Source organism: Chaetura pelagica, unplaced genomic scaffold, assembly GCF_000747805.2.
Source record: "Chaetura pelagica isolate M959 unplaced genomic scaffold, ChaPel_1.0 scaffold50, whole genome shotgun sequence".
In the NCBI taxonomy this organism is placed as follows: domain Eukaryota; kingdom Metazoa; phylum Chordata; class Aves; order Apodiformes; family Apodidae; genus Chaetura; species Chaetura pelagica.
In genome coordinates this window covers 278,534-292,667 of record NW_009952366.1, presented here as the reverse complement: position 1 = coordinate 292,667, position 14,134 = coordinate 278,534, and the positions used below count along the sequence as shown (strand labels likewise).

Here is a 14,134-nt window from a genome sequence, read left to right as displayed (position 1 = left end):
GATTAATAGCCTGTTAAAAGATGTATGGTGGTATAGAGTATGCTGCAGTAGAAAACAGCAGGAGGGTGTTGAAATGCAACGTAACATCCCCTTCCGTGCTCCTTAGTCTCAACTATGTTATAATTAAAACCACATTATGGTATTGTTTTCCAAAATGCTCCCCATCTCTTGGTCGAAACAATTCTGCTTTATGGTGTATCTGCTTATTCAATTGTAATATCTGCTCAAGGGAGTGAGCTGGGCCTGGGACTGAGTGAGGTCCTGGGGGCTCTATAAAGGAAACCACTTTGTGCTAGAGAACAAGGTTACAGTGAGGATTGTAAATTACTTTTTATAATACCAGAACAAATTTACCTGAGGAAATCATATTGGTTGGTTTTGTTAAACTCTGTTTGAATTTGTTTAGTAAAGGATTTTTTTAACAAATCTGTAACACCTGCTGTTTTTCTCTCAAATTCCTCTTGTCTTGCTGTCAAATCCCAACAAATAAATGTTACTCCCTCATCAGACCTGACAATAATCACCTTTTTTCCTGAAGATATTGCTTAAACATGCACAGTATTGCAGAACAGCTTTAATATGAACTTATTTCTTAAATCTTTCTTTCTTTATAGGCTTGTATAGATGATAACGTAGATATGGTGAAATTTCTGGTGGAAAATGGAGCAAATATTAATCAACCAGATAATGAAGGCTGGATACCTCTACATGCAGCTGCTTCCTGTGGATATCTTGATATAGCAGAGTAAGGCTTTTTCCTCTATTTTTGAAATACATGTATTTTGCTAAAACATTGTTAGAGGGGCACTAGAAGCAGATGGCATTCATAAATTGTCTTTTTAGTTGCCTCTAGGACGTGTAGTGAGAGAGAACACTTTATATTGTTTCTTGGTTGTGAAGAGTGCTGTGTCTAACTATTTGCGCATTGCATTTTCTCTTTCTAGCTTTCTTATATTGTGTCTTAGGTAGCTGTGAGATACAAACCTTTAAGACTGTTCGTGACTGTGAGATGATGTTTAAAAATTACTTTATTCTGTAGAAAGGTTGCGGGGGGGGGGCAGGGCACAGGGAAAAAGTTCAAACGTACATTTTATTTGTAGTCTGAAACATCATCCTGGGGTTGAGTCTATGTGTAGGATATTATTTTTGTAGTAGCATTTGCCGCCATCAAACTTCTGTTTTTCAGGTGTGGCATACAGTGGTGAATTTCACTAATTATTTTGGCTATGGAGCAAATTCTTACAGTAGAACTTAGATGCATGTTACGGTATTAGTTGAAGCTTAGTTAGTACTAAATTTCAGGAATGTTTTTTTTGTTATTATTGAAGTGTTTAGGGCCACCAAAGATATATTCAAATCAACTTTTTTCCAGAGGTTGTCTATTTTAACCTGAAGTAATTACTTATTTGATAAAATGTGTGGCATCTGTTGTTGAACATGCTATTCTTGCAGTGAAGAAAGTAATAGTTACTTTTTAAAGACTCTTTGGGTAAACATAGACTGCATTAATTCTGCTAAACTCTGTGTAATGTCTGAACCGGTGTAAGACATGTATAAAATATAAAGTAGTATTTTATCACATAATTATGTTACTGTGCTAATTATAGTGGTGAAAGATGGAAATTGTAAGTTTAGGCGTTTAGATTTAATTGCTTGAATTTCAAGGGAAAGGAAAAATTCTAGGGACTATTGTATATAATTTTCACTGGGAAAATTCTTTTTTTGGGTGTTCATAGAGTGAAGTGCTTTGTATATCCTTTTTATAACTGTGACACTGTGTGACCACTAACTTCAGAAATCTGCCTTTCTGCACTGTGCAGATGCTTGATGCTGTAATCTCACTTGCACACACACTGGGAAGTGTTTACTTGTTGGCTATATTATGACAAGAATTTCCGTACAAACTGAGATAATACAAGCCTTTCTTCAGTTTAGTGGAGGCAAAACACCTGCCTTTTTCCAGAATAGGAAAAAGTTAAATAACTGCTCTTGATTTGACTTTGCAGCCTAATGTACACAGCTGATCAGGAAAGAAAGAGCTATGTATGACTTTTGTCCACAAGACAGTTTTTCACTCTTGACTTGAGTATCTGAAATCTGTAATATTACTGAAGATTGTTTTTCACTCTGTCAGACTGGGACAGAACCTGTCTGCATATTTTCTCTAGGTATCCCTTAAAGAGATGAGATTATTGGAATATAGTCCTGTGGGTTGTGGGACATCTTAAGCTGTTGGTAGAGCAATGGTTTTAAATGTGCAAGGAGTTTTGAAAATAAGCTGTTGAAACCTATTTACACATAGAGTAGAGAAGGGTAACCTGACCTGAAATAAGCATTATTTATAAGTTACGAGGCCCACAGTGTTTAGATTTTCTTCAAACTGCTTCTTCAGGAGCTCAGCTTCAAATAATTTACAGAACTGACAGCAGAATTTGCACCTGAGGCAAAACTGGGAGAAGACAAAGGATGATACAATAGATTACCAGAGGTCAGACATTTTAGTTTTATTTGGGACATAGTAAACACTGAGTCCAGCATCTGCTTTCCTGAGGATGCATCTTTCTTGGGATAAGAATGTGTGCTTTTTTGTGCGGAATTTGGCAGAATTTGGTATGCTTCATTTTTTGCACTACAGTTTCTGGTGCATGGAAGGGAGCTTTTAATTTGGGTAAATGATGGAGCTTATACATAGTTCTGAAAGGATCATAGTTAATGGTTTGACATCTTTCTGTTTGTTACGATGACTGGCATTTTTGTACGGAACATATTCTGTTCATTTCCCATCTTCTTGCAAGGTGCAAGAGAGAAGAGAGTTACAGAATGGGTTCTAGTGTTTCCTAACTTTGTTAATGAAGGGCTGGAGGGGATCTGATCTGTGCTTCCTTTTCTGTTGCACAGCTCTATTAAACTTTTCAAATTGGAGACTCAGCAATCTCTTTCTGCTTCCCCTGCTGATTTCTTAAGTCTTCTTAGGGCTTCCTTCAGATGTAAATAGCTGGAATTCATTTCTCTGCAGAATCTCCCAAACATGCCATTTTAATTAATATATTCATTTTGTTGACATTGCTTATATTTTTGCAATTCATAAGGAAAATATGGCATGATAACGTGCTTTCATTATTTTAGGTTTTCATGTCTCAAAATCTAAAGTTATGTCTATGAAAGCAATACAGCTAAGAGATGGGATATTTTCTGTTACGAAATGCATTTCTATGTTTAGAATGTAATTGATGGATTTTTAGCACCAAGTATGTCCTCTGTATGTTAGTTGTTTACCTTTCAAACTTAATATTCTTCATAGATGTGTGTACATCACTCTCTAGACTTAAAAGAGGGGGAAGGAAAGCAGAAGTTCCGTTAACACTGCATGGTAACTCTTGCATGATTTCATCACTAGGGTTAGAGTCTATGAAATACAACTGAGATGGGTTGTGTTGGAGTTTGAAAAGTTTAAAAGTTTTAAAGATTATATTTGAGGTGGTCAATGTACTTTCTTGTGGTTAATGTACTTTCTTACAGAGTGAGAAAGGTTTCTGTTCAGGCTGCTTTTATAATTTAATTAGTACACAAACCATCTCACAGTTCATCTGTTTTTCCATTTGCTACTGACAGCTATTTCCTATTTTCTACACTACATGAGAATGTCTAGGAGTCACTGGGTTAATACAGATCGATCCCTGTTTGATCAATGCATGTACCTTCCCATCTTGCTGTGCTTTCACTGACCATCTGAATCTCGCTCTCTTTATGTATGCTTTTTTTCTGAGTAGCACATGCTACTATTCAGATGTTACTGGGTGAGTGAACTTGTGCTGGAGATCTGGGAAAAGCACAGGTACCAAGGTGATAGGGAGCTTCTCCAAAAAAACACCGGGTATCTCAGGGAGACACCACTTCAGCCATGTTTTGGCACTAGTCCCATGCTAATTGCTAGTGGGCTGAGTGCGTTTGTCACATGGTCCCCACCCATCTGGGGTTTTATTTTGCTTTCAGTAACTGCATGGTCTCATAAATGGGCTTCTCACTGCAGGTATATTCCCTGTCCCAATCATCCTCCAGTGTGTTCATCAGTCCTGTGGCATCTTCTCCCAGCAGCATCCCCTGTTCCATTTCAGTTGCCTTCTCTTGGACATGCTTCTCATCTCCTCTAAAAAGTGTATCTTCCAGTTTAACAAATGTTAGTTTTGTGGAAACCCACTTCAGGTGAATACAGCAAGAGAACATAGTTTATTGTGATACAGTGTCAGCTGATTGCTGATGAAGAGTTGTGCTGTAAAAGCAAAAACTCTGCCTTGAACAGCAATAACTCCTTTTGTTTTTGTTGTTTCTGGGATCTGTAAAAGCTGGGAGTGCTTCAGCTTACTGGAAAGTATTTTAGTAGTTTAATTTTTTAATTGTCTCCTTCAGTAAGTGTTCATCTAGTTTATGATCATGGGAATTAGCTTACAAGTAATTGCAATATGAATGCTTTAAATGAAAATTCTTCAAAATTGCCAAAACAGGTGGATTTTGTGTAGAATGTTTGTAATATTTTCATATGCAGAAAACTTTACACAAAGGAGACTTTTTTTTATTTCCAGTGTGTTAGTATGAATTTAAAAGTCAGCATTAAATGCTTTGAAAAATTATAGTTACATGGAGAAAAATGGTAATGCAGGAGGACTTCAACAGAATTTTTGTGTGTATTCTTTAAGATGTTATTTAATGAGTAGGACCCTTACATTTAACTTTGTAAAACTTTTTGGGTATATATAGTGGTTTTTTTATCTAATAGATCTTTTCTACAGTTAAAAATCTTGTATATTATTTCTGTATCAGGGTAAAAGCAAATTCCGTTTAGAATGCAAAAAATATAATAGAGAAGGAAAATATATTGCAAAGTGGCATTTAAGAAACAGATTTTTTGAATGCTTTTTTGCATTCTCTCTGCTTTGTATTGATCCATGTTAATTTAAAATAAATTTGTGATGGTAGAATTTTATTTTCTGCTCAGGAATGAAAGTTCATGTTAAAAATATATTTTCCTGTGGACTTTGTACCATTATCTAGTTGTGAGTTTACAGTTGATATATTTTGAAACTTGTTTGGAAGTATTTAGAGGCTATAAAACAGTTATACTAATTGAATGCAAATGCTTTTTCGTCTTCACCAGAAAGAATGAAGTTGCATCTTTCAGGAGGTATAAGAAAAGCATTTTTCCAAAATAACATTGAAGTTAGTGACAATTAATGCTTTTGTGCAAAAAAAGCTCCACAAAAACAAGGGGGAGGGAGATGTCTCCTGAAGGAAGAATGTAGTCTTCATACCTTCACACAGTGGGTACTATATCTGAGTAACAGTTTGCCAAATGTTGCTGTAAGTACTAGAATTTCACGAGTTTAAGGGTTGAGAAATCACTGAGGTTGACTACATAAAAAAATGCAAATATAGAACACATAGATACAAATGGGATCTGGTTCAGAAAATCCATTAAGGGAGTTGGAGACTGGATAGGAATTACAGGAAAAGTAGCATGTATTTGCCCCATTTTCATTTTCCTTGAAGATGATGTGCTCCCTTTTGGAGGCAGACTAGATGTTAAATGGATGTTTGGTGTAACTTAGCAGGATTGCTTTTATGTTTGGGAGGCATGTTTAAAACATACAGTTACACATACAGACCTACAATTTCGAACACCCTTTCAAAGTTTTAAAAACAAAAGCATATGTTTAGTTAGAAAGGAAATAACTTCTCAAGTTCAAAGCCTCCTCACTCAGTTAATTTAGGAGGAGAATAACAGCTTGACCAACTTGGCTGCTCTGAAATCCAGCTCACCAACCTGCTTTCCTTCCTGCCCAAAGTTTCCTATACTATATCCCTCCTTCCCCTAATATTTAAAGCAGACATTAGGAGACTTGTGTGTAACCTCTACCTTGCTGCTGACGCCCATCTGTTTTTCCAGACTCCCAACACCTGAAAGGGAACCCAGCCAAACTAGTTTGCTGAAGCCTCAGCAAACCATCATCCCAGGATCTCTATTTTAGTAGCATTCCATTAGACTAAATGAGTGATTAATGTCTGGTGTACTGAGGAGAGATAGTACTGCAAACCTGTAGTTGGACACATAGATGTTCAGTGATAGGTGGTTTGCTTACAGCTCTAATTGCCTTGCAGGGAATACTACTGGGTGGTAGTGATTCCTGCCCGTGGTACTAAAATGGGACCAGTGCTCATCTGTCAACAGCCAGTGAAGGGAATTAAGTGCAGTTTCACAATATGCTCAGTGTGATCTAACTTGAGACTACTGCAGAAATAGACAGTGACTCCCTTCTCTCCTTGTTTTTCCTTCCTGCAGATGCTCTTACCCTTTCTCTGGCATTAGAATGATCACACAGTAATGTGGGAACTATGAGCTTAAGACTAACCTTCAGGGAGTTTGGAGGGTTTGCTCTCTTTTGGATCAGTAAGCTGGTATGGTTTGCCAGCAGCAGTTGGCATAGACATGTGGGTATAAAGAAATGTCTGAGTGCTTTTCAGATGAAGTCTTGTACCTCTGATCAGAAGCCTAGCTATGGAGAAAATTGCTTCTGCTGAGGTGGAGTCCTCTCCTTCATCTCCCATTTCATGAGCCTGAACCAGCTGGTACCGTTGAATGTTCTTCCACGATACCTGGGGGTGGTGATGCCATAAAATATGTTTCATGGTAGTTGTTCCTAATCTGTTTCTCTCTTAAGTTTTAATGAATTGATTATCTGGACCTCTTACTTTCTGGAGTGTTTTTAATCAAAACTCTTTTGCCGTAGCCCATTCTAATCCTGGAAAACCAAGATATTACTTAGGGAAAGCAGACTGATAAAAATGTTGACAGTGGCTCCCATCTCCTTTAGCTTTGTTCCCAGTTTTGTTTTAATTGAGTAAGAAGTGATGTTATTAGTGATACATTCAGAAATGGATCTTTGGAGAATAATGAGAAGTTTGGATTTGTGAACAACAAAGTGAAATTGTTGGTTTCATGTAAATATATCCCATGCAAACTGATAGGGCGTTTGGTCTGACAGAGGTGCTACAAGGTGAATGAACATTTTTGTCAGGATTCAAGATATTCCTTGAAAAGACTCAAGGACCTGTTAACTAGAGTAGAATTAAAAGGAAAAAGGACCAAAGATGGAGCTTGATACAACCCACTCAGGAAATGAGAAGAGGACTTCAGAAGGATGTATTATAAAACAAGCCAAGTGACAAAATAAAAGCTGGGAAAGATTTATTCCCAGCCAAAGAGGAACAGCTCTTCTAGAAGAATGACTGACTTCTTACAAGTTCACAGTGGTAAAGATGCAGTGTTTGTTTTGAGAGCTGTGAAAAGGTCACTGCAGGCTTTGGAATATTGTTTCAGTTTAATTAGTTTCTATTTGCTGCCTTGGTTCTTTCTGGAAGAACAGATGGGGAAAGAAAATACGCTAGTGTGGTAGTCTCTGCACCCTCTGCCCCAAATGAAAGTGCTCATTCTTTATCAGCAACATAGAAGTTGTTCCTCCTCCGAACTTGTATTAGGCATCTGCAAGGAGAAAGCTGAATTTCATTAGGGAAAATAACAGAGAAACATGGAGAACAGTGAGCTAGTATCAACTGGCATTTTCTTTTATGAAGATGTACTGTGGCAGTGTACTGTTGGCAGTGTTTTTTGATGCATGTACATACATCTGAATAATAATGAAATACTAATTAAGTTGTTTAGGTTGAGGGTGAAATTCCATTTTTAAAATCTTGTCATTATGTGGTCGAGTATGATCCTTTCTACTGTGTAGCTGTGATCTGATGTTTGGATAAAAACCAGCTGGCAGAAGTACACAGTAAGATATGGTTGATGGGTTGAAGGAAATTACAGGGTCCAACTGATTTGATAGATGTTTGTTCAACTGAGGGAATCTAGGGGAGCTGGTCACTCCAGGATGCACAAAGACAGCGTGTGCTCTATAGCTGCCGTCTTCAGGTTGGATTACTCAGTTCATCTCCACTTGTGACCCTAAATATTTGTTAGTAAGAATACTGTGTTTCTTTTCTTCTAAGGGTAAATCAAGTAGACCTTTATGTACAGCGGTATCTTCTTCAAGGACATTCAATTTAGTGGAAAGTATCTTTTTTTCTTCTAATATGCTTTAGCAGTTAACTAGATCTAATGACTGATGCTTAGTGTAAAGCTCAGAGCACTCTTAAGTTTTGGCTGAAAAAGAATTTGGAAGCGCAGCTCATGTCCAAAAAGCCCACTCTGCTTTGAGAAGTGATGTGCATAGGCAAGATCTTACTTTATCACAGTGCATTGGTTTTATTGGTATTCTGAGAACAATTTAGAGTAGCTATCTTGCCTGTGAATTCTGAAGTGGAATGCAATACATATAGAAGAGAAGACATATGACAGAGTGATACATATGGAAGCCTGGGACTTGGGTACACTCCTGAGAAAAATAGCATATGAGGTCCTCCCTAGATGATGGCTTGTAACTGCTCATTGCCACCGATCAACTCCTATTTTTTAGGTATGACTGGAACATGGGAGAGCAGCTCTAGATACATGAGCAACCAGGTTTTGAATTGAGCAAGTGCTTTGGTAAGTATGGGATACTGTCACTTGCAAGGACCTCATTAAGTAATTCAAAATTACTGTTTTAGTCACAGGCAGCATTGGATTTTCCTAGGCTGTGGAATCTGGAATTATTTGTGTCATTGAATACTGAATATAGTACTTATTCAGTCATCTAATATAAAAATAATGTAATTCATAATAAAGTTGATGTTGAGTGTAGTTTTCTAGGAGAACACAGGTGTGATGCAGATTCACCTCCGTGCATCTCAGTTTTTATTTCAGCTTTTACTTGACTGTTAGTCTCTATTGGGAATTAAACCCTATTCTGCCACATACAGTAGATTTTCTAATGACATGAAAGCAACTTAGGACCTACTTATCCTTACTTACAGCCCTGTCTTTTGTTGGATATCCTAAACTACGTCATCTCAGTGCAAATGATCCTAATCTGTGTATTTTTCTAGTCTTATCCCTGGCTGAGGCAGGATAAAAGCTGCTTGAATTCTTCTGAAATCTGTGTAAATATAGTGTGGTATCCCTGGAGACTTAAGGCTGGTATGTATTGATGAGAGTGAGTTATTTGGATAAAATTCAGTTACTAAGACACAAAAATGTAGGGTTTTTTATAAACAGGAGGTGTGGCAGGAAAAAAGTATAAAAAAGGAATTACTTGAAACTTCTTGATAATAGAAGTAGTACTGCTTATCAAAAATGAATAAAGAATAAGAGTTTCTATTGGAATAAATGTGCTTTCAAGGCAGTTCAAAGTGGACTGGATAGGTAAACAACAGCTATGAATTACAGATTGCTGATACCCAACAATGCGTCACACCACGTTCAGTACTACTGAGTGATGCTAAAAGCTGCACTGTGATTGCAATGTTGCTTTGTAGAGAGATCTGGTCACTATATTATTGCATAATATAATTACAAACAAGATAAGTTCTGTGATTTAGTGATCAGTAAATTTAGCACAGTAAAAAGTTTATCTTGGTTTAAATTTTTCGGATATTAGTGCCAACATGTGATTGTTGAAGGAAAATAAGCTTGTTAAGTTAGGTCCATAATCACAACTTCCACAGAAACAGAAAGCAGCAGTATTTGTGGTGCTACTACAGCCAAATATAGCAATGGTGCTCTTGGCACAACACAGGACAGACGGTGAGCTAATGGTGTGGTCACCTCTTGTTGGTGAGGAATGAGCTGAGGAAGATGGGCAGCAGCATGATTTTCTTTCTTCATCCTCCTCCATTTCTTCCTCCATTCTGTTGTTTTCAACCAGTGTAGCTCAGTCTCAAGTATTCACCTTGACAATACATCAGTAAATCACCACACATGGTTGGAGGCTTTTTAGAGGAAAGCATCCTGAGCGCAGAGAACATCATGAGCTGGGGTTACTCTATGTACTCTTCTTGCACCTCCAAAACGCTATTTTTCAAGCTTAGCCTTCATTTTTGCACTATAGGGTTCAGACTTGAAAGTAAAGGACTGTAACACTTATTCACAATGTGCACAGTGAAATTAACATTTGATACATAATTAAAGATGCTTCTTGTTAGGCTTTATTTCTTTCCTGCTTGAAGGAAAGAATGCTGTGTTCACCCTGGTGTTAGCAGGCTCCAGTTCTTTTTTTTCTTTTTTTTTTTTTTTGTTTTTTTTTTGTTTGTTTTGTTTTTTTGTTTTTTGTTTTTTGTAAATAGGTTTAGGTTATAGCATATGTTTCCCTATATAGCTTTATTCACATTTCCTGCTTTGCTCTTCTCAGTCACTGTTTACCTTCACCTAAACACTGCTTTGCTACTTCTCATATGTCTTTCCTCTATATGGATATGGTAAAATATGAAGGCTTAGTTTCCTTTCATATGCAGCAAGTAGGAATTTTTCCTGTTCCATCTTTGCACAGTTAATCTTTAGGTGTCCACCTACGTACAAATATTTCTAGCACTTATTGCTGGCTTTTTTCAGAGGGTTTGTGGAACACAGAATAACTGAGGCTAACCAGATACTGTTATCTACACTGTTTCTTCTATGGTTCTGCATACCAAGATACCAAACAGATTCTAGTTACTGTGCTTCTTTGGGTGTGCAAGTTGCAGTGGAGGCTTGGAACAGGCAGATCTGTGCAGAGCATAGTGGTGTGTTGGTACATAGCTGAGTGTTGGCTTCAGAAATATGTTTTTCAAATAGGTATACTGAGTAGTTTGGTAGAAAATGCTGTTTTCATAGGGGGGTTTATTTTTTTTTTTCTCATCTCTGTGGCATGCTACTTTGATAGTTTTTCAGAGTATTTGACAATTTTGAAGCAAAGATGTGTCCTGTCCGAAATGCCTTTAGTAAGAGATTCACGAGGGAAAATCAGAAGCTTGATTTGCTGCTATATAAAAAAGTGTTTTCAAACTGCTACATAATTTAGAAAAACACATATGCTAAAATCTGGATTAGACTGGTGAAAATTGAAAAGAAATGTCACTTCCTATTTGCTTAAAATAATTTGGCCTTTTGTTTCTCAACTATATTCTTTTTTTTTAACATCTCTAGCTGTCTGAAGTTCTTAGCTCTGCAAGAGGAAACAATAAATTTCACCGCAGATATCTTGTTGATATCAGCTGTCTTAAAATCACCCCTCACATATTTCAGGAGAAATAATTATGCATTTTTGCCAAATAATCCTAGTTGGCCTTACTCAACTGGTGTTTTACGTAGCTGCTGTCTGATCATACTGCTCATAGGGGAGGCATTCCTATTTATGTGCTGCAGCATTTTTTTCCCCGATAAATATGTGAGTGAGAAGCTTCTGGAATTTGTAAAGAAATATAACCTTAAAAGTGCCTGAGGTTTATCGTTATTTGATTTTAATTTAAATACCATCACAGAAACCTTATCTTATGTCTGTCTGTGTCGCATTTTAAGTGTTTAGAGGCAGAAGGTTGAGGCACAACAGCAACTGACAGCAGGGTGCCAGAGTCAGATGTCCCTATGAGTTTGACTTTGTTGTTTTTCAGGTAATTTGATTTCTTCTACATCTGTCTTAAAATTATGCAGGAGAAAGTATTCTTGGCCCAATTTAAATTGTACCATTTTGCTTCCAGTATTGAATATGCAGCCTTCGTTTTCTTCTGTAAATCATAGATTCAGGAGAAAAGACAACTGCAGGAGTATGTCAGCTGTGGAGAAGGGGGGACAAGGGAAATTTCTGTAGGTTCTCACCAAAGAGGGAGAGGAGATCACCCCTGTGCAGTGTGGGGCAAGCAGGGCTCCTCGATGCCTCGTGTGACCTGCCAGCCACCTGCCCCATGTTGCACACATTTTAATTTTCTCTATCAAATACTTACAAGGGTTACTTTATATATATCAAAAATAGTGAAATTATTACTTCTTATCATTACATTTACATTGGTTTAGAATAATGTGTTTAAAACTGAGCATAACAGTGTGTGGGTACATGAGAGAGTATTTGAGAGGCGACTGGGTGCTGGCTCTTTTTTATTCAACCAACTTGACATTTTCCTTTAAACTTCCCCACTGACACAGGGGTGAAACCCACCATCTACAGTTTTATAAAAAAACAACTGGATTTAGCTGAAATTGAAAACTAGTTAAAACCTATTGGGAGACTGGTTGTGCTGTTGGTTGGTGCCCCTGCTAGCACTTAAGCTATGTTTTTCTGGAAGGTCACACTGAACACATTTATTTTAAATGTATATAGAACACATTGAGCCTCTATTCAGCAAGAGATTTTTTTAGGAGGGTCCCTCTCCTCACATTTTAGGAGTTTGAGTCTGCCATCCAGTCTTCTGACTAGCCTGAAGGGACCTCTTGTTTTCACTAGAGAGCCTCCAGTAAGCATATTTTAATGAATTGAACTGGTTCACTGCCCACTTCTCTGCCCTGCCTTGTGTTTGCCGCCATCCTGGTGACCTCCAGGTTCAGCGAACACTTAAAGGTAATTATATCCCTAATGACTTTGCAAACTTGTTTGCAGATATTGTGAACTGGGGCCAGGTTTGAATGTAAACATAAGTCCCTCCTGTTGCTGAGATAAATAATATTAAAATGTTATCTGCAGCATATCTTGCTATCTTCAGCAAACGAACTTTAGTAAAGGTGAAGTTTGAGCGACTTCCAGATTCTTCAGTAAAAAATGCTTCCAAAATTCACAAATAAGGCTCAAGTTTAGATGTAACTGTCTTCAGAAAGAGGCATTTTCCTCTCAGTTTCCTTTGTGTCTCTTTATGCATTTTGCTAGTTAGACTTACACACACACAAACGTCGGCTATAAGGTGTTTTTTTTTTCTTCTTTTAAAAATAAAATAATCAGAGTGTAGGCCAGGTTGCTAGGTAAAATTTTAACTTCAGTTCCTGAGCTTGGTTTTGGTGTAAACTCTTTGGCTCTTGTATAGTAGTCTCAGAGGATTGGTTTTTTTTGAGATACTGAGCTTCCAACCCTTTATGAAAGGTATTGAAATGTATTTTTCATAAAACTGTGAGAGATTTTGGGTTTCATAATAATTGTAGAAAAATAAATATTTCATGTTTTTTTCCAAGATTGTTAATTTCATTCTATAATAGATACTAAGTAATATACAGCAGTGATTCCTAAAAGACACATTCCAAATACAAGTGGTTTTCTCTTCATAAACTGATGGTATCACAAAGCAAACCTATTCTTCCAGTTTTTGCCAGACTGCATAATATTTGTCATGGAAACATTGGGACAAAAGTATCAGGAATTACTTTATTTTCCTGCTCCTGTCTTTTCTAGTGTTTCTGGGATGCAATTTCCTATACTTAGACCACAGGAGTGTCTAAAAGAGGTACCTTTAGATTCAATATCAGTACTTTAGCATGGTCAAGCTACTGTTTCATTCTCATTTATTTACATTTTGAATGAACACCTACCAGAATATTTTATAAATTATCATTGGATTTTCTGAATTATTCTTCTGTAGCTGTCTGTTGGACATGGCCATTTTGCAACAAGTGAATTACAAAAACCACAAATTTACATTCTATGTCAGATGGTTTTCTAAGTGGGGGACGGTGGGAGTTCTGTGTCTTTTTACTTGTCCACTGCATCCAAGTTAGCAAAAAGCATGTTTTTCTGACATGGTGCTGAAAAGCATAGTTCTGGACTTTTTGTTACACACCTCCAGTTTCTTTTTCACCAAACACATGTAGCTGTATCAACTAAATACCAGCTGACAAAATGAAAGTTATGTTTACCTGCTTTAGAAAGATGAAATTTCAAGAAAAATCATAGAATCATAGAATGATTTGCATTGGAAGGGACCTTAAAGATACCAAATTTCAACCCCCTTACATGGGCCCCCCTCGCCCCCCATTACATCTCCCACTAGACCAGGTTGCTCAAAGCCCCATCTAGCCTGACCTTGAATGCATCCAGGGATGGGGCACCTACAGCTTCCCTGGGCAACCTGTTCCAGTGGCTCACCACCCTCTCAGTGAAAGTAACAGAAGATTGGAAGGTAACACATGCTTAATAAAGAGAAAATGCAAGCAATTCATTCCACCTCCCGCTCCCGCCCCCCCCCCCCCCCCTCTTTTTTCTAAAAA

General features: G+C 37.4%; 1 protein-coding gene across 5 annotated transcripts in view; it reads left to right on the top strand.

The window, feature by feature from the left end:
* The first annotated feature begins 618 nt into the window (after positions 1–618).
* The window catches only part of PPP1R12A (protein phosphatase 1, regulatory subunit 12A), a 73,144-nt gene continuing 59,628 nt past the window's right edge, over positions 619–14,134 (top strand). For 3 of the 5 annotated variants that reach the window (XM_010007986.1, XM_010007984.1, XM_010007985.1), the window contains exon 1: positions 619–745. In XM_010007986.1, the coding sequence (XP_010006288.1) occupies positions 639–745 (107 nt within the window). In that variant the 5' untranslated portion in view covers positions 619–638. The remainder of the gene's footprint in view (positions 746–14,134) is intronic. The other 2 variants (XM_010007988.1, XM_010007987.1) reach the window with 1 other exon arrangement.